The 20,660-nt window shown below is 35.1% G+C and overlaps 4 protein-coding genes and 2 long non-coding RNA genes across 10 annotated transcripts in view; 3 read left to right on the top strand and 3 right to left on the bottom strand.

The window, feature by feature from the left end:
* The first annotated feature begins 8,691 nt into the window (after nt 1-8,691).
* LOC149945416 (uncharacterized) lies at nt 8,692-9,922 on the top strand. Of its 2 annotated transcripts, none has more exons than XR_016480943.1 (3): nt 8,692-9,079; nt 9,208-9,364; nt 9,427-9,922. It is a non-coding gene; the product is annotated as an uncharacterized LOC149945416 (long non-coding RNA). The 2 variants fall into 2 exon arrangements; XR_016480944.1 differs by having other exon boundaries at nt 8,692-9,364; nt 9,427-9,576; nt 9,668-9,922.
* A 317-nt stretch (nt 9,923-10,239) lies between these two features.
* On the bottom strand, nt 10,240-11,060 carry LOC149945415 (uncharacterized). Its single transcript, XR_016480942.1, has 3 exons — nt 10,727-11,060; nt 10,517-10,646; nt 10,240-10,455 (listed from the first exon to the last, which is right to left on the bottom strand). It is a non-coding gene; the product is annotated as an uncharacterized LOC149945415 (long non-coding RNA).
* Nucleotides 11,061-12,263: 1,203 nt separating this feature from the next.
* Nucleotides 12,264-13,287, bottom strand: LOC149945414 (leucine-rich melanocyte differentiation-associated protein-like). The gene has a single exon (XM_090174963.1). It carries the CDS (start codon nt 13,104-13,106, stop codon nt 12,396-12,398), a length of 711 nt encoding a protein of 236 aa, XP_090031089.1. The 5' UTR covers nt 13,107-13,287; the 3' UTR covers nt 12,264-12,395.
* Nucleotides 13,288-14,485: 1,198 nt separating this feature from the next.
* On the top strand, nt 14,486-17,251 carry Uba2 (Ubiquitin-like activating enzyme 2). Its single transcript, XM_090175315.1, has 12 exons — nt 14,486-14,664; nt 14,834-14,988; nt 15,054-15,118; nt 15,175-15,397; nt 15,463-15,649; nt 15,721-15,820; nt 15,881-16,129; nt 16,196-16,410; nt 16,483-16,630; nt 16,688-16,793; nt 16,852-16,973; nt 17,043-17,251. The coding sequence occupies exons 1-12, from the start codon at nt 14,548-14,550 to the stop codon at nt 17,156-17,158; spliced, it is 1,803 nt and encodes a 600-aa protein (XP_090031441.1). The 5' UTR covers nt 14,486-14,547; the 3' UTR covers nt 17,159-17,251.
* SdhD (succinate dehydrogenase, subunit D) lies at nt 17,242-18,015 on the bottom strand. The gene has a single exon (XM_090175316.1). The coding sequence runs from the start codon at nt 17,937-17,939 to the stop codon at nt 17,406-17,408; it is 534 nt and encodes a 177-aa protein (XP_090031442.1). The 5' UTR covers nt 17,940-18,015; the 3' UTR covers nt 17,242-17,405.
* A 297-nt stretch (nt 18,016-18,312) lies between these two features.
* Nucleotides 18,313-20,660, top strand: part of fus (epithelial splicing regulatory protein fusilli) — an 84,548-nt gene continuing 82,200 nt past the window's right edge. For all 4 annotated transcript variants that reach the window (XM_090176773.1, XM_090176772.1, XM_090176774.1 and 1 more), the window contains exon 1: nt 18,313-18,482. In XM_090176773.1, coding sequence (XP_090032899.1) covers nt 18,353-18,482 — 130 coding nt within the window. In that variant the 5' untranslated portion in view covers nt 18,313-18,352. The remainder of the gene's footprint in view (nt 18,483-20,660) is intronic.

Genomic DNA, 20,660 nt, shown 5'->3' with positions numbered 1-20,660 from the left:
CAAAGATCCATTTTTCTAACAACCCGTTCTCAAAGATCAATTTTCCAAAACATCCCGTTCCAAAAGATCCATTTTTCTAACAACCCGTTCTCAAAGATCAATTTTCCAAAACATCCCGTTCCCAAAGATCCATTTTTCTAACAACCCGTTCTCAAAGATCAATTTTCCAAAACATCCCGTTCCCAAAGATCCATTTTTCTAACAACCCGTTCTCAAAGATCAATTTTCCAAAACATCCCGTTCCCAAAGATCCATTTTTCTAACAACCCGTTCTCAAAGATCAATTTTCCAAAACATCCCGTTCCAAAAGATCCATTTTTCTAACAACCCGTTCTCAAAGATCAATTTTCCAAAACATCCCGTTCCCAAAGATCCATTTTTCTAACAACCCGTTCTCAAAGATCAATTTTCCAAAACATCCCGTTCCCAAAGATCAATTTTTCAAACAACCCGTTCTCAAAGATCAATTTTCCAAAACATCCCGTTCCAAAAGATCCATTTTTCTAACAACCCGTTCTCAAAGATCAATTTTCCAAAACATCCCGTTCCAAAAGATCCATTTTTCTAACAACCCGTTCTCAAAGATAAATTTTCCAAAACATCCCGTTCCCAAAGATCCATTTTTCTAACAACCCGTTCTCAAAGATCAATTTTCCAAAACATCCCGTTCCCAAAGATCAATTTTTCAAACAACCCGTTCTCAAAGATCAATTTTCCAAAACATCCCGTTCCAAAAGATCCATTTTTCTAACAACCCGTTCTCAAAGATCAATTTTCCAAAACATCCCGTTCCAAAAGATCCATTTTTCTAACAACCCGTTCTCAAAGATCAATTTTCCAAAACATCCCGTTCCCAAAGATCAATTTTTCAAACAACCCGTTCCCAAAGATCAATTTTTCAAACAACCCGTTCTCAAAGATCAATTTTCCAAAACATCCCGTTCCAAAAGATCCATTTTTCTAACAACCCGTTCTCAAAGATCAATTTTCCAAAACATCCCGTTCCCAAAGATCCATTTTTCTAACAACCCGTTCTCAAAGATCAATTTTCCAAAACATCCCGTTCCAAAAGATCCATTTTTCTAACAACCCGTTCTCAAAGATCAATTTTCCAAAACATCCCGTTCCCAAAGATCAATTTTTCAAACAACCCGTTCTCAAAGATCAATTTTCCAAAACATCCCGTTCCAAAAGATCCATTTTTCTAACAACCCGTTCTCAAAGATCAATTTTCCAAAACATCCCGTTCCCAAAGATCCATTTTTCTAACAACCCGTTCTCAAAGATCAATTTTCCAAAACATCCCGTTCCAAAAGATCCATTTTTCTAACAACCCGTTCTCAAAGATCAATTTTCCAAAACATCCCGTTCCCAAAGATCAATTTTTCAAACAACCCGTTCTCAAAGATCAATTTTCCAAAACATCCCGTTCCAAAAGATCCATTTTTCTAACAACCCGTTCTCAAAGATCAATTTTCCAAAACATCCCGTTCCCAAAGATCCATTTTTCTAACAACCCGTTCTCAAAGATCAATTTTCCAAAACATCCCGTTCCAAAAGATCCATTTTTCTAACAACCCGTTCTCAAAGATCAATTTTCCAAAACATCCCGTTCCCAAAGATCAATTTTTCAAACAACCCGTTCTCAAAGATCAATTTTCCAAAACATCCCGTTCCAAAAGATCCATTTTTCTAACAACCCGTTCTCAAAGATCAATTTTCCAAAACATCCCGTTCCCAAAGATCCATTTTTCTAACAACCCGTTCTCAAAGATCAATTTTCCAAAACATCCCGTTCCAAAAGATCCATTTTTCTAACAACCCGTTCTCAAAGATCAATTTTCCAAAACATCCCGTTCCCAAAGATCAATTTTTCAAACAACCCGTTCCCAAAGATCAATTTTTCAAACAACCCGTTCTCAAAGATCAATTTTCCAAAACATCCCGTTCCAAAAGATCCATTTTTCTAACAACCCGTTCTCAAAGATCAATTTTCCAAAACATCCCGTTCCCAAAGATCAATTTTTCAAACAACCCGTTCTCAAAGATCAATTTTCCAAAACATCCCGTTCCAAAAGATCCATTTTTCTAACAACCCGTTCTCAAAGATCAATTTTCCAAAACATCCCGTTCCAAAAGATCCATTTTTCTAACAACCCGTTCTCAAAGATCAATTTTCCAAAACATCCCGTTCCCAAAGATCAATTTTTCAAACAACCCGTTCCCAAAGATCAATTTTTCAAACAACCCGTTCTCAAAGATCAATTTTCCAAAACATCCCGTTCCAAAAGATCCATTTTTCTAACAACCCGTTCTCAAAGATCAATTTTCCAAAACATCCCGTTCCCAAAGATCCATTTTTCTAACAACCCGTTCTCAAAGATCAATTTTCCAAAACATCCCGTTCCAAAAGATCCATTTTTCTAACAACCCGTTCTCAAAGATCAATTTTCCAAAACATCCCGTTCCCAAAGATCAATTTTTCAAACAACCCGTTCCCAAAGATCCATTTTTCTAACAACCCGTTCTCAAAGATCAATTTTCCAAAACATCCCGTTCCAAAAGATCCATTTTTCTAACAACCCGTTCTCAAAGATCAATTTTCCAAAACATCCCGTTCCCAAAGATCCATTTTTCTAACAACCCGTTCTCAAAGATCAATTTTCCAAAACATCCCGTTCCAAAAGATCCATTTTTCTAACAACCCGTTCTCAAAGATCAATTTTCCAAAACATCCCGTTCCCAAAGATCAATTTTTCAAACAACCCGTTCCCAAAGATCAATTTTTCAAACAACCCGTTCTCAAAGATCAATTTTCCAAAACATCCCGTTCCAAAAGATCCATTTTTCTAACAACCCGTTCTCAAAGATCAATTTTCCAAAACATCCCGTTCCCAAAGATCAATTTTTCAAACAACCCGTTCTCAAAGATCAATTTTCCAAAACATCCCGTTCCAAAAGATCCATTTTTCTAACAACCCGTTCTCAAAGATCAATTTTCCAAAACATCCCGTTCCAAAAGATCCATTTTTCTAACAACCCGTTCTCAAAGATCAATTTTCCAAAACATCCCGTTCCCAAAGATCAATTTTTCAAACAACCCGTTCCCAAAGATCAATTTTTCAAACAACCCGTTCTCAAAGATCAATTTTCCAAAACATCCCGTTCCAAAAGATCCATTTTTCTAACAACCCGTTCTCAAAGATCAATTTTCCAAAACATCCCGTTCCCAAAGATCCATTTTTCTAACAACCCGTTCTCAAAGATCAATTTTCCAAAACATCCCGTTCCAAAAGATCCATTTTTCTAACAACCCGTTCTCAAAGATCAATTTTCCAAAACATCCCGTTCCCAAAGATCCATTTTTCGAACAACCCGTTCTCAAAGATCAATTTTCCAAAACATCCCGTTCCAAAAGATCCATTTTTCTAACAACCCGTTCTCAAAGATCAATTTTCCAAAACATCCCGTTCCCAAAGATCAATTTTTCAAACAACCCGTTCCCAAAGATCAATTTTTCAAACAACCCGTTCTCAAAGATCAATTTTCCAAAACATCCCGTTCCAAAAGATCCATTTTTCTAACAACCCGTTCTCAAAGATCAATTTTCCAAAACATCCCGTTCCCAAAGATCCATTTTTCTAACAACCCGTTCTCAAAGATCAATTTTCCAAAACATCCCGTTCCCAAAGATCAATTTTTCAAACAACCCGTTCTCAAAGATCAATTTTCCAAAACATCCCGTTCCAAAAGATCCATTTTTCTAACAACCCGTTCTCAAAGATCAATTTTCCAAAACATCCCGTTCCAAAAGATCCATTTTTCTAACAACCCGTTCTCAAAGATCAATTTTCCAAAACATCCCGTTCCCAAAGATCCATTTTTCTAACAACCCGTTCTCAAAGATCAATTTTCCAAAACATCCCGTTCCAAAAGATCCATTTTTCTAACAACCCGTTCTCAAAGATCAATTTTCCAAAACATCCCGTTCCCAAAGATCCATTTTTCTAACAACCCGTTCTCAAAGATCAATTTTCCAAAACATCCCGTTCCCAAAGATCAATTTTTCAAACAACCCGTTCTCAAAGATCAATTTTCCAAAACATCCCGTTCCAAAAGATCCATTTTTCTAACAACCCGTTCTCAAAGATCAATTTTCCAAAACATCCCGTTCCAAAAGATCCATTTTTCTAACAACCCGTTCTCAAAGATCAATTTTCCAAAACATCCCGTTCCCAAAGATCAATTTTTCAAACAACCCGTTCCCAAAGATCAATTTTCCAAAACATCCCGTTCCAAAAGATCCATTTTTCTAACAACCCGTTCTCAAAGATCAATTTTCCAAAACATCCCGTTCCCAAAGATCCATTTTTCTAACAACCCGTTCTCAAAGATCAATTTTCCAAAACATCCCGTTCCAAAAGATCCATTTTTCTAACAACCCGTTCTCAAAGATCAATTTTCCAAAACATCCCGTTCCCAAAGATCCATTTTTCTAACAACCCGTTCTCAAAGATCAATTTTCCAAAACATCCCGTTCCAAAAGATCCATTTTTCTAACAACCCGTTCTCAAAGATCAATTTTCCAAAACATCCCGTTCCCAAAGATCCATTTTTCGAACAACCCGTTCTCAAAGATCAATTTTCCAAAACATCCCGTTCCAAAAGATCCATTTTTCTAACAACCCGTTCTCAAAGATCAATTTTCCAAAACATCCCGTTCCCAAAGATCAATTTTTCAAACAACCCGTTCCCAAAGATCAATTTTTCAAACAACCCGTTCTCAAAGATCAATTTTCCAAAACATCCCGTTCCAAAAGATCCATTTTTCTAACAACCCGTTCTCAAAGATCAATTTTCCAAAACATCCCGTTCCCAAAGATCCATTTTTCTAACAACCCGTTCTCAAAGATCAATTTTCCAAAACATCCCGTTCCCAAAGATCAATTTTTCAAACAACCCGTTCTCAAAGATCAATTTTCCAAAACATCCCGTTCCAAAAGATCCATTTTTCTAACAACCCGTTCTCAAAGATCAATTTTCCAAAACATCCCGTTCCCAAAGATCCATTTTTCTAACAACCCGTTCTCAAAGATCAATTTTCCAAAACATCCCGTTCCAAAAGATCCATTTTTCTAACAACCCGTTCTCAAAGATCAATTTTCCAAAACATCCCGTTCCCAAAGATCAATTTTTCAAACAACCCGTTCTCAAAGATCAATTTTCCAAAACATCCCGTTCCAAAAGATCCATTTTTCTAACAACCCGTTCTCAAAGATCAATTTTCCAAAACATCCCGTTCCCAAAGATCCATTTTTCTAACAACCCGTTCTCAAAGATCAATTTTCCAAAACATCCCGTTCCAAAAGATCCATTTTTCTAACAACCCGTTCTCAAAGATCAATTTTCCAAAACATCCCGTTCCAAAAGATCAATTTTTCAAACAACCCGTTCTCAAAGATCAATTTTCCAAAACATCCCGTTCCAAAAGATCCATTTTTCTAACAACCCGTTCTCAAAGATCAATTTTCCAAAACATCCCGTTCCCAAAGATCAATTTTTCAAACAACCCGTTCTCAAAGATCAATTTTCCAAAACATCCCGTTCCAAAAGATCCATTTTTCTAACAACCCGTTCTCAAAGATCAATTTTCCAAAACATCCCGTTCCCAAAGATCCATTTTTCTAACAACCCGTTCTCAAAGATCAATTTTCCAAAACATCCCGTTCCAAAAGATCCATTTTTCTAACAACCCGTTCTCAAAGATCAATTTTCCAAAACATCCCGTTCCCAAAGATCAATTTTTCAAACAACCCGTTCTCAAAGATCAATTTTCCAAAACATCCCGTTCCAAAAGATCCATTTTTCTAACAACCCGTTCTCAAAGATCAATTTTCCAAAACATGCCGTTCCCAAAGATCAATTTTTCAAACAACCCGTTCTCAAAGATCAATTTTCCAAAACATCCCGTTCCAAAAGATCCATTTTTCTAACAACCCGTTCTCAAAGATCAATTTTCCAAAACATCCCGTTCCCAAAGATCAATTTTTCGAACAACCCGTTCTCAAAGATCAATTTTCCAAAACATCCCGTTCCCAAAGATCAATTTTTCGAACAACCCGTTCTCAAAGATCAATTTTCCAAAACATCCCGTTCCAAAAGATCCATTTTTCTAACAACCCGTTCTCAAAGATCAATTTTCCAAAACATCCCGTTCCAAAAGATCCATTTTTCTAACAACCCGTTCTCAAAGATCAATTTTCCAAAACATCCCGTTCCAAAAGATCCATTTTTCTAACAACCCGTTCTCAAAGATCAATTTTCCAAAACATCCCGTTCCCAAAGATCCATTTTTCTAACAACCCGTTCTCAAAGATCAATTTTCCAAAACATCCCGTTCCCAAAGATCAATTTTTCGATCAACCCGTTCTCAAAAATCAATTTTCCAAAACATCCCGTTCCCAAAGATCAATTTTTCAAAACAACCCGTTCTCAAAGATCAATTTTCCAAAACATCCCGTTCCAAAAGATCCATTTTTCTAACAACCCGTTCTCAAAGATCAATTTTCCAAAACATCCCGTTCCAAAAGATCCATTTTTCTAACAACCCGTTCTCAAAGATCAATTTTCCAAAACATCCCGTTCCCAAAGATCAATTTTTCAAACAACCCGTTCTCAAAGATCAATTTTCCAAAACATCCCGTTCCAAAAGATCCATTTTTCTAACAACCCGTTCTCAAAGATCAATTTTCCAAAACATCCCGTTCCAAAAGATCCATTTTTCTAACAACCCGTTCTCAAAGATCAATTTTCCAAAACATCCCGTTCCAAAAGATCCATTTTTCTAACAACCCGTTCTCAAAGATCAATTTTCCAAAACATCCCGTTCCAAAAGATCCATTTTTCTAACAACCCGTTCTCAAAGATCAATTTTCCAAAACATCCCGTTCCAAAAGATCCATTTTTCTAACAACCCGTTCTCAAAGATCAATTTTCCAAAACATCCCGTTCCAAAAGATCCATTTTTCTAACAACCCGTTCTCAAAGATCAATTTTCCAAAACATCCCGTTCCAAAAGATCCATTTTTCTAACAACCCGTTCTCAAAGATCAATTTTCCAAAACATCCCGTTCCCAAAGATCCATTTTTCTAACAACCCGTTCTCAAAGATCAATTTTTCAAACACCCAGTTCAAAACGAAATTTTTACAACGACGCGTCTTTCGTGACGAAATTTACGTCATATCCCATAAACAAGGCTTCATTTATGAAAATAGTTTTACCATAAGTCTACAATATTGTTCCAAATATTATACACTTATGGTTTAACGGCATACTAATGATTAATTTTGTAATGGGCATTAGTTTTGCCATGGCAACCGAAAATGTTTTTGACAACACAGTCTGTATATTGTCCCATTGAAAATAACAATTGATCAATTTTTACATATTTTGATCAAATTGACCAAAATTAATCAGAATATCATAAAATTCATTTGATTTGTCAATTTTGATCTATTTTTTTTGGTTTTGAAATTTAAAATTTTTTTAAACTTTTTCACAGAAGTGCTCAGATTCCCATGTTATTTCACTTCAAAGCGGCTGATGTACCTCAGTAAGACTTCCGATTTAGGCCACGCCTACCGTGTCCAAATATCGGTAACAGTGAGTCCTCTTATAGATTCTTGGTCCATTTGTTATGTAATTTTCTATCGATGTATCATTTACCATTTTAACCTTAACGGTTGAAATGTCTCGACCGTATCATAAGTATCAAGGAGGATAGGAAGGGAGGCGAAGTAGGACGGATGAACGCGCCAGTATCCTTGTAAGAAGCTTAGCGCGCGCTCGGCGGGAAAATTTCGGAAAAATGGCGGCAAGATTGCCCCCGCTACGCTAAGTGTGGCCGACATTTTTCCAAAATTTTCCCGCCGAGCGTGCGCTAAGCTTCTTACAAGGATGCTGGCGCGTTCATCCGTCCTACTTCGCCTCCCTTCCTATCCTCCTTGTAAGTATGTACCAAAGATAGATCCTTCTAGAAAATTAATTTCGCACTAGATCGCGGATGTATACACCGCATCACGACATCAAATGTACCACGTAAAGCCCAAAAATTCCTTTGAAAAAGCAGCGGGAACCTGCGAAGGTACATGTTTCAAACAAGTAACATTAGCAGTATGGGGAAGCAGTATGGGAAAATGGATACTTCTCTCGTTGAAGATTTTATATACTTCTGGTCTATCAAATCTGAGCGACAACAAATTTCCAAAATAATTGCTTTGGTTAAAAAAATTAATTAAAATTTATTTATTAAATACATAAAATCAGGAATCTATGGAGGTATACACTTGGAATTTCTAAGGTTCCATTGGGACGGTGATTTGAAAGCGCTTCGAGAAAAAGGCGGGGCTTAACTACGTCAAGTGTAAAACGTAACACGAAATTTCTAATTCATTGGCTCGAGGTTTGACGCGAAAAGAATGCGTCATGGTAACAAATAGGCGATCTTCCCGCGCAAAACAGGCTTATGAAACAATGGATTTAAAAACCTCAATTTGTTATCGTACTTAATATTTTGAAGTAATTATAATGTTCTTCGCGAAAGAAGCGTAGTGATACCTAATTTCAGGTATTTGTATGGTTATAAAAGAGATAATCAGGTAAGCTAATAATATAATAACCATGAATAGGCTTAATGACGAGTTTTCGTGGAATTAGGGTAGCGAGGCACGAGTGTTATCTTGGATTAATAATATTCTCTATTCGCCACCGAAAACTACAGCTGCGCCACCTAGTCACATTGCCTAGAACTATATTTGGGTGATACGGGTAATGGCGTTATGCGAAAATGCGCGTTTTATAACATCAATTAAAACATTTTACTAACGATTTTAGCATATTTTTTAAAGCGTGTTCGAATGTTTTGTATTAACAAAGGTGTATATACGACATTTATTTATTAATTTTGAACTGTCAATAGGTATTGAATTCGTAAATATAAGTATAAATATTCGAGTTTAATAACACTATGAGTAGGCCTTGGAGAATTCATAGACGGGATCAGTTTGAAAGTTTTAAAGGTATGTAGGAAATTTATTATTATCTTCACATTAGAACAAGCCCAGATTGTTCTAATTTCATAGACTAGTAGCTTCAGCATTTTGTATAATGTATAATGTATTTTAAATAATTTTATTTGGTATATTAGTGAATCGCTCCATGCTTGAAATTTTGAAGTATATTGGAGAGTAGTCTACTCTTGATCCATAGAATAAGGTGTGCGGATGCTTAAAACAAAAGTTAAAATTTGAAGTTGGTGATGGAAAACACAGCATTGAAAGTGTCCATTGTTCATGCAATAGTGGGTAAATATATTTTTTATTAAAACCCAATTCTTTAATGTAACCTGTTTTACTTATTATTCTAGAAATTCAGGCTTTTGCAAACATGCAGTAAATTGCTGATCTATTTTATATATAAAGATACTGAGAGCTATCCCAACTTTCTGACTTTAGAAGTGGGGTAAAATGAAGGAAAAGAACTAACTGTGCCTTCGGTATTGTACGGTAATAAAATGGTTAGAGTTGCGAGGGTTAAATTTGGCTGGCTCAAAAATTTTTATTTACTCTTATTTGGTCACTTAGCTAGTCTCAAAAATTTATTTCTAGCTTTAAGTCGGGATGAAATATTTGTGGAGAGTCCATTTGTAGCGAAGATAATATCAATTGAAGAGGCAGTGGCACAAAATAACTAAGTTGGAAAGGAAGGAATCTACTGGCTAACGACTGTAGAGGCTACTATGGAAAAATTCAGCTAGGCCTTTTCATTTTTTTGTCTATTCTCTCAAGGGCTATTTTTAATTGATATTAAGAGAGACTGACAATATTTGAAGAAAAACGTTGTCCAAATATATAATTTTTATTTTAGATGTTAGTTAAAGAAAAGTTATAATTAAATTTACACTTCTAGTCAAGGAAAGTTATATTTTTAATATGTTAAATTACTTCCTATTTTAAATTTTGGCCAATTAGTATTTGTAGATAACAAATGAACTGAACTATTTATGTTATGAATTTTCTACTCAAAGCCATGTTAACTAAAAAGGCAAAAACAAATGTATTATAGAATTAATTCAAAGTTAAAAGCAATTAAATTCATTGAAGAAACCACTTAATTAGAAATTACAATAGAAGTGAATAAAATGTTAACATATGCAAATAAGTATTAAAAATAAAAACCATTTGAATTTACAGTATTATTTTTAATCATATTGGGATCTGCGGCAATAGCTCGAAATGTTATTAATCAACTCGAAAACTCATACCGAACCATCAGGGTGGCAAAGATAGGAAAATTGGAGTCCAATACAAAATAGAAAAATATGCCCTTTTAATGCATAATTTTGTGGGCCTCAATGTAATATTTTCCAGCGATAATGACAATCGAACGGCTTGACCTAAAATTAATTTAATTCATTAGCATTTCCTTATTTAACAGTATATAATAAAACAGATCACCTTTAAAACGATTCACAAAACGTAGGGTCCTCTCTTTTTATTTAGTTACATTGGATTTGTAATAAGTCTACATGGTAAATTATTGCTTGGAATGGCACTGCATTTCATGCGTCTCTTGAATTCTCTTCATCTAAATGACAGTTATTATGATATATATTTAATAATATTAACTTTAAAATCAGTAATAACAAGTAAAATTTGTGTCTCAACCTTTCTTTCTAAAAAGTCTTTATCTTTAAAATGGGCGCTGCAAATCTGTGCCCACTAACTAGGCATCTTCCCTGATTTTATATTAGTTAACCACACATTAAAAAGATTTTTGCATTTCGGAAAATTGTGAAACGATAACTCCAACGTTCTTTTCTCACCATTTACTCGAATTGTAATATTTTTAAAGGCAGTATTACTACAAAAAGGCAATTTATGCCACCTCGGCGCCTACAATCCGCCATATTAATCGTTTGTTTTGATCAACAAAGTACGCAGACAAACCAAGCTGCAGGGGTAGCGACTGTGGCGCCGCCTATACCCGTTTCGCTAGCGAATAGCAGCGGTTCCCAATTTCTTTTTGCTATGGAACCCTAAATTATGCAGCTAATACTGGCGGAACCCCAACTCATTTTTTTTTACTTATCTTAGAAGGCTGTTGCCACGACCAAAGATGACCGCGCTGCGAATTCTCGGAACCCCTGTGACCCTTCCACGGAACCCCAGGGTTCCGCGGAACACCTTTTGGGAACCGCTGCTCTATAGGTAGAGACTATTATTAATCCAAGGTGTTATTCTCCTGAGTTTTCCCGCTTTAAGACACGCCCGTTTCTATGAGCTTCATCACGGCCGTAAAAATCTTCCTTAGACATTCCAAGTGTATACCTATAGGGTTTCCTGATAATATAATTTATTATTTATTTTTAAATTATTGCCTCAAATTCTAGATTAGCATTTAGGGATTCCCAAATTCAATAATACGACCCTGAATCGCCTTTTCTAAGAAATTAATATCCATGCAGAATATGCCTCTAAAAACATATTCAATATTCCAGTCTTAATCTAATTATCTCATGATATTTTCAAGGTTCATTTAAGAAAGGTTTAAATAAAACCACAGTTAACGCCTTCGCAGAATTTATCCAAGGCCCCTGTTATTCTGTCTCCTCTAAAAAAATAACTTAAAAGAAGCCACACTGGCAGGGACAGGTGTTTAAAAAGCACGAAATGGCTGAGCAATAAATCGGTAAAATGTGAAGCTCAAAGCGCCCTGGATAAACGATTAATTGTGCATGACATCATTTTGTAATTGCACGCAACCCAATAAAAAGGTTTTTTGCCCATTTTTTTCTAGCTTTTTTCGCAGTTAAGAAAAAATACTCGATAAATTATTCGATTGGTTAGATCACGATATTAGGTGATATAGAGATTAAGCTAAAAAACCGCGTAGGCGTTTAAGACTAGTTTTATTATACACCATTTTATAGTCTTACAAGTTCTTCCTGCACGGGCTTAGCCTCTCTAATATAAAACGTTAAAAAAAAAAGAGAGAAATCTTGGTTTATTTTTGAAATAGCATCAACCATCGTATACATTTTCTATCTCTATGATCGTATATTTAAAATACATTGCGCCATCTACGGGCGTTATATTAAACTATAATTGTACTTGGATAGGCAGAATATGACATCTATCGGCGAAATTTGGAAATAAAGTGTGACCTTCTAATTCCTAAACAAAAAGAAGTAAACTTAAACAATTTCTTATTCAATAAAATTTATTACTAAATCTAAAAATACATATGTGTCAATTTAAAAAATATATATGCAATTTACCATTTGTCTATTAAAAAAATTACCGGTACAAAAGAAAGTGGGGGTCATTTTCTCAATTACAATTCATTATTTCTGATGAAGCGGTTGCCTTCAGAATGCTTCCCTGAATATTTGTATTTCAGTACACCAAATGCGCCTTTATGACTGCCTTCTAAAGATGCGGAATCAGGTAGCGGGTTGAATCTAGCTACGTCAATCACATCTTCATCCACCTCTTCTTCTTCAACACTAGCTTGAGGCTTTACAATCTTCACAAAGGCTCCGATTCTTTGTGCCTCCATCCTTTCGGAGTTCTTGACTAGCTTGAAATCCAAAAATTTCAACTTGGGGAGCCTGTATAGAACATGATATCTATATCGTTGATAGTCGTCTTCATCTTTCTCCGATGAGGAAAGTTGATCAGGGCAAGCTAGATTTCCTAAAATGCTCAAATATGACAGGATGGGATAGCATTTTGCAAGTTGATTAAGTAGCTGATCTAAGTCCTCAAACTTATTTTTATTAAGTGATATGGTATGGAGATACTGGTTGTACTTGAATAAAACATTGTCAGATAATTCGTTGTTGTCTAAGATAAGTTCTTCAAGAACTGCGAAACCGTCGAGCCCATCTAGAGTTCTCACGCAATTAAAACTTAAGTCCAGTCTTCTGGCTTGCTGTCCATACAACCTTGCTAGAGTGGATGGTATCCGTGGGCAGTCTTGGCCAACGTATGACAGTTGTTTATCACACCATGTATATTTTCCATGTAAATGGTCTCCATTCATGATGAGTAACTCAGGTGACTGTACCGTATTAAACCGAAATCGTTAAGGGGGAAGATGGAAACAATAGTCCGTAAAATATAATTACGGTGAACTAAATTCTAAAACCTTTCACATTCAAATGGATAAACTTTAAATAGAAGATAAAACAACGGTCCATGGAAGGCCATCAAGTTATCAACGAAAGAAACAACTATTTACCCAACACATTAAAATATAATCCTATACATAGAGATTTCTATCTCTATGATCCTATATCGTGTTCAAAGATAAGTCCGTCCGTCTGTGATATTTATTTATTTATAGAACGTAAAAGACTACCAAGCTACAGCAAAAGCGACATGTCTTATGTCCCTTTTGGCTACAGTAACTGAGTAAGCTAAGCTTGTGTGCAGTCATGGACATTTTATGTCCATGGTGCAGTCTTACTGTAACAGTTTGTGACTAAAGGGGAAATGACAATTATAGGGAAAGGAAAGGAAGTTAAAATATGAGAAAGAGAGAAAAAAATATAAAAAGAAAACAAAAAATGTGAAAAATACAAATGAGCCAAAAATACAATTAGAGGTAACACAGCAGGGTTATTGAGAGTTTATTAGATAGTTTCTTATGCTGCGGCGCGCCATCCAACCAAGGTCCGTAGAGATTACAGAAAATTAAAGAACTCAGTATTGTAGACAAATGATTCCAAATTTCCAATCCAATGGTCATTTAATGGGCTTACACCTCTTTGAAACTCATGTACTATTCCACAATATCCCCTAAAAGCTGTGGCTTGAAATAATAAAAATTTGTGGTCAAACCATGGACAGTGGATTAAAGGGCCACAGGATCATTTTAAAAGTTTGACCGGAATTTGAAAGAGCCTTCCCTTGTGATATCAGAGATAAGCAAATTCTGTAGACTAGCGTGGGAAGTTAGTGAAATTAAATTCAAACGATACTATGTCCCTTCAAATACAGTGCAATACTATCACTTTTTGCGATTTCTCACTGTAATGCCATGCTCCTTTGGGTAATTTACCCAAAGGAGCATGGTATAGGTATGAGATTTGTATGGAGGTAACACAAAACACAAATTAAGCTCTATCAACTTCAAAAACTATGTAACCGTTTTCAAAGACGGATGTCAAACGCCTGTCATTCTTTTCTCCTACCAAAGTCAATGGTAAATCCCTTGATGTCTCTTCCACAGTAGCCCTATTTTTTCTAAAATTTTGCAATTATCAGATTATAAAAATGTATATAATATCGTAATTCAAAAAGTATTCATTAATTGGCGGCAAATTCAAAGTTTATAGAAACCTTGCGAGAAGCCACTGCCCCATTGACTGGCAACGCTGTTTTGAGTTTTGTTTACTTTGAAACTTTGAACTTTTTGAAGTTACCGGCTTCGTTGGTTTTTGACAAATTTCTGATGTTTAATATAAAATAACAAATTAACAATGCCAGAAGATAGTAATAGAATTTCTAGCGCCAAAATATTAGTGGTTGGTGCGGGCGGAATAGGTTGCGAATTATTAAAAAACTTGGTTTTATCTGGATTTAAAGATATTGTTATTGTAAGTTATCCTAAGCCTTTGGTTTTTATTTAATGGAATCTTTGCAAGTTTGCAACAACATTTTCAGTGGCGGTTCTAGGTTTGAGTATGGATTTGTGGTTCCCATATTCATTAACTTTTTGAACTCTTTGATTTTGAGGTCTTGTTGAGTGTTTTTTTGATTGTTTAGGTGGATTTAGATACTATTGATGTGAGTAACCTGAACCGACAATTTTTGTTTAAAAAAATTCATGTTGGAAAATCTAAAGCCCTTGTGGCCAAAGAAAATGCTGAAAAGCTTAGACCATCTGCCAAAATAATTGCCCATCATGATAGCATCACTAAGTAAGAGTTGATAAAGATATAAACCACATATATAATACAATTCATTATACAATTTATTTTTACAGCCCTAATTTTGATGTGGAGTTTTTTAAAACATTTACTATGGTCATGAATGCGTTAGACAACAGAGGTATTTCTCATATTTAACAAGGAAACTACTTCTTTTAATGCTATTACCTTTAATAGCTGCTCGAAGCCATGTCAATCGTATGTGTTTAGCAGCTGATGTACCTCTCATTGAGAGTGGTACTTCGGGGTACTTGGGACAAGTTACAGTCATCAAAAAGGGCCTGACTGAATGTTATGAATGCCAACCAAAAGCTGGGCAGAAAACTTATCCAGGTTGCACTATTCGTAATACGCCTTCTGAGCTTATTCATTGCGTTGTTTGGGCAAAACATTTATTCAAGTTAGTGCCAATATTTTGTCTCAACATCACGGCTCAAAGTAAACAAGTGTCTTTTGATTCTTTAGCCAGCTATTTGGGGAAGATGACCCAGATGAGGATGTCTCACCCGATATGGCTGATCCTGAACTTGGAGGGGAAGCAAATGTAGAAAAGGCACTGGAAAATACTAATGGTAAAGGAGACATTGAAAGAAAATCAACCCGAACCTGGGCTATATCTACTTCTTACGACGCTGCTAAGCTATTCAACAAAGTAATTTAGTTAATTATTACTATAATACTATTTAAAGTTATTTTAAAATAATCAAATTTGTTTTGCAATAGTTGTTTAACGATGACATAAAGTATTTATTATCTATGGACAAACTGTGGCAAAAAAGGCGGTCTCCTCAGCCCTTAAACTGGAATAATCTTCCAGATGCTGGTTAGTGTTGCTATTTTTAATAAACTTTAAATATATCTTAATTTGTCACTTTTATCTCAGTTGCCAGCTCTAGCAGCGTCAATTCCAACTCTGAACTTAGAGACCAACAACTTTGGAGTGTTCAAGAATGCGCGGATGTTTTCAAAAGGAGCATTATGAATCTCAAGAATAAGTTTTTGTCTCTCAAAGAAGGAGATCATTTAGTTTGGGACAAAGATGATGATGATGGAATGGATTTTGTCACTGCATGCGCTAACATTCGTGCCCAATGTTTCGGTATTCCTCAAAAGAACAGATTCAACATAAAATGTAAGGTTTAAGTTTCATTTTAGTAAATTCATAACAAAATTTTAATATTTATCTTATTGGTTTCAGCCATGGCTGGGAATATTATCCCAGCTATAGCTACTACAAACGCAGTTATTGCTGGTATAATCGTATTGCAAGCTTTTAAAATCCTTAAAGGAAATATAGAAAAATGTTCAACTGTTTACCTAAACAAACAAGTTAATCCTAGTCGTAAAATCGTCGTATCAAGTGTATTAGATCCTCCAGCGCCCAAATGCTACGTTTGTTCATCGAAGCCCGAGGTAAATTCACGAAATTGCTTTAAATGATCCAAATCAATCAATTTTATCAGTTGTTTTAAATATTTTTTTCAGGCAACTGTAGTTTTAAATGTAAACACGTTAACAGTTAAAACATTGGAGGAAAAGATAATAAAAGGAACGTTGAATATGGTGGCGCCTGACGTGGAAATAGAAGGCGCCGGAACTATACTGATCTCTAGCGAAGAGGGAGAAACTGAATGTAAGACAATGTATTACCCAATCTAATAAATGATTGCTTATTAACAATTTATTTCAGCCAATAATGACAAGTTTTTAAGTGACTTTGGAATTCGTAATGGTACTAGATTAGTCTGCGACGACTTTTTACAAAACTTTAAAGTAGTTGTTATAATTCAGCATGTGTAAGTAAATTCTTGTTCTTATTATATTGTAAATTCTATTAAATATTGCTAATTTCAGTGAGAAACTAAAGGATCAGCTAGAATTTCAAGTATTTGGTGACGTTAAACCAGAACCAGAGGAAGAGAAAGACAATGTAAATAATTCTAATGAGAAAGAAACAGAGTATGGTATTAGTAATGGTATGTTTTAGCACTTTTTGCTATTTGAATAAACTTTTATGTTGTTATCAACTGTGTATTCTTTTAAAGTACATTCCGAAGATGAGCTAATGATCGTTGATGATGAAGAGGATGTTTCTAGGAAAAGAAAACTAAATAACGATGATACTTCTCTGGTAGAAAAGAAAGCTAGGAGGGATTCTTAGGATATAGAAGAACCCTTGCAAGAAGGCTTTAAGTTTTAACCCATTTTGTATTCCCTCATTGTTTGTATTAAAAACACAAAAGCAAGTGTCAAACCCTGTATTTTAATTAATTGACGAGCTAGACACAAAACTATTAGTAACCATTATTCCAACAAATACACGGGTTACAAATAAATTTTTAGGTTGAGGTTCCTAAGGATTAAGGAATTGCAGCTAGAAAGAACCATTTTCAGTAGATTTTAGTTATTCATAATTTCCAGAACATCTTGATGGCTTGTGTTAATCCGACATCAGAATAGTTAAAATAGAATAAACCACCCAAGGTTAAAGCTGATAACACGTATACACCGATGACACCCGCTTTAGCCATAACTTCACCAACAACTTTCGGTCGTAGGTAGTCTATTACAATAGCCTCAATGCCCCAATGCACGTGAGCTGTTAGAGCCAATGCCATAGCGTACTCTATTGCTGGATTTGGTATGAAAAATGCTGCTGGTACAATTCCTAGCAATACTGCTGAAACGCCTCTTTCGATGGTCCACAGTTTAGAGTGATCTCCGTGACCTCCTTGCGCTGCCATCATTTTTAAGCTGGTAGTTGAGATGGTTCGAGTAAGATTTACCTTCTGTTTCAAATCCATTAAGCCTTGGCTAGGTCGTTCACGATTTTTGTCGGTAAATCGTGAAAATACCACCGATTGAACTGCAACTTTGGGATACGTTGTACTTAACATTCTAGCGATATTAATCCGTCCTAAATTGCAAAGGTTGGTTCCCATCTTTTCGTTTAATTTTAGAAATACGAATACTTTGGTGAAAATGGAATTCGAGGCGACAATTAATTCCCTAGCAGACGGTAGTTGGAAATTGGGTCAAATCAAGGTTGATTTAATAAAAATAATAGGGAGCTACCGCCATCTATTTTTAGAAAAATATTATACATGTAAAAAATAAGTAATTAAAGTGTACAGTTCTTCGTGATAGATTAATTTAAAAAATATTTAATTGGAATTAAAAATAATATGTATTAATAAAAAATTACATAATATTTTATAATTAAGGACAACTTCAGAGGGTGTCGCTAGCGGCGGATTGACCATTATTACCTTGCTATAGAAAGAAAAACCCTATTAAAATTAGTATACTCGGTAGATGGAATTAGTTCCGCGTTAACTAACAAGTGAAATTCAATATGGCGCCAATATCGGTAAGACGATTTGTACGTGCAAATAAAGAACAATTTCAAAATCAAATTCTTAAATTCCAAAGTATAATTTACCCTTCAAAATTCAATAAAACCGAATATCTTGATAACCTAAAATGTAAGTAATAATTGTTATCTGTGAAACATATGGTGAATGAATAAAGAGGTCAAGGACGTATTAACCAAATTTTGTAAAATAATGTAGAATGCCGAAAGACGATAACCTTTGTGTCGATTTCTAAAAACCCCTCTACTTTACCTGGTTTATTAATGAAGATTGAAAAATAGTAATTATTTGTTTAGCTTAAAGAAATTCGCTTCCATAATGGTTTGAAAAGCGTTTCGATCACGATTTATGAAAATGCCGTTAAGTGCGGTCTGAGTTTAATAATTTATACAACGAAACGTGTTATACTTGTTGTGCCTCATTTCTGTATCAATTACTTAAACCTCAGACGCAAACTTTGAAAGAAAATTCCGATAAAATACGGCGACCCCTTTTTGTAATGATTCTAGGCACTTATTTCATAAATTTCTACTTGTTTCTACCAAGCGAATACTGTAATACTACACAAACCTAACTTGCATAAGCGGAATTTTGGCTTCTTAGTCGAATGTATTTTAAATTAAATGGTATTATAGCACAATTAACCGATAATCGAAAAATAAGATAAAGAGTTGCCACAGTATCTAGAAAAAGTCAGCGAATTTGAAAATGGCTCTTAAAGTCAGGAAAAAGTCCGGGAATTAAGGAATTAGTTTTGTATTGTCAGGAAATTTAATGTTGGATGTAAATGGTAAACGTTTAATAAAACTTAGATAAATTATTAAAAAATTTGGGCTTAAAAAAATCATGGAAAATTTATAGAAATGGTTAGCGAAAAACCTGGAAAAGTCAGGCAATTTGAATGTAAAGAAACTGGCAACCATGAGGTATGACTCGTGACACTTTATCACTGTATTAGTTACGTTGAACAAACCACTGGACAAACTATCCAAATAGATCGAGACTTTTTAATGGGTATTTTCAAGGAGAAAATCACGTGAGCCTACTAAGCCTTTGAGGTATGGAAGCTTGGATAAATAATAGTAGGAACTACTATTATTAATCCGAAATGGAAGGCCAACACATTTTGTCAGCGCTTTCAGTTTAAATAGCGGCCAATACGACTCTACGAGACGGTCATACGATTCCTGATTTATCGTCTGCTTATAGGGCTGTGCGAGTACTCGAACATCATCGATTACTCGGCTTTTTTTGAGATCTAGTACTCGAACTCGACCTCGGATAAGTAATTGGAGAATACTTGTCGATTACCGAGTAACAAAATATTGCATATTCGGGTACCCGATTACTCGAATAAGCTGCTCTCTAAACTCGTCGAGTATTTGTTTTTTCTATCCTCGTTGCTTCAAATAGGGGTTTTTACAACTTTTTGGCGTGCAATAAACGGTACCTACAAAACTGTGGAAACTGTGGTTCATTTAAATTAAAGGAGTATTAATATTGAAAGTTACTTTAAACTCCATTTAAAGTTAATTTCATAATAACTTGAATAAAACCAGCTCCTAATCAAGTACTCGATAACTCGACTCGTTAAAAATATTACTCGAGGTTTTTTTAGTTAAGAATAAGAGAAAGTTTCCCCTTAATCAAGTACTCGATTACTCGACTCGACTTCAATATTACTCGATTCGAATACTCGATGAAAAAATATTTGATACTCGATAACCGACTCGATTGCCTAAAACCACAACTCGCACAGCCCTATCTGCTTAGCTTGAAATCGGCATAAAAAACCCGGAAATCAACACGACAATTTGTTTGATATTCAAAATCCCATGCAAAATTCGCTTATGTACCGACCCCTCTGATAAAAATGGAATAGCAGTGCTACCAAGGTTCTGCTTTCTTTCAAGAAATATTTTGAATTTGCTCAAAAAAATCGCGACCGTAACGAGTCTAGGTGGCGCCTGTCTGCTATTGTCAAATTAAAGAAAAATGCGCCATTATTTCTCGGAGGAAACGCAAAACGGTCTAAAATGTAGATATTTATAACTTTAATTATCGTAGATTCTTACGCTACTGGCTGCCAAACGTTTATAAGTTACCTATCTAGTTTTCGAAGGCATCCAAAAGAGGGCGTAATGAAAGTTTTCTGTCGCAAATCTTGAATAGAAACTGTAGATTATCTACCATCTTCACCAATAATTTCTGTTACTCTCTTTTTGGTTTGGTTTTCCCATGGAAGAAGTACTTCTCTACTTCTTCCATGGTTTACCTCCTTGGTAATTT

The sequence above is a fragment of the Leiobunum rupestre genome, chromosome 5 (genome assembly GCF_980474605.1).
Source record: "Leiobunum rupestre chromosome 5, qqLeiRupe1.1.hap1, whole genome shotgun sequence".
In the NCBI taxonomy this organism is placed as follows: domain Eukaryota; kingdom Metazoa; phylum Arthropoda; class Arachnida; order Opiliones; family Sclerosomatidae; genus Leiobunum; species Leiobunum rupestre.
Note: the sequence above shows the minus strand (reverse complement) of the source record. Positions and strands in the feature narration are given on the sequence as shown.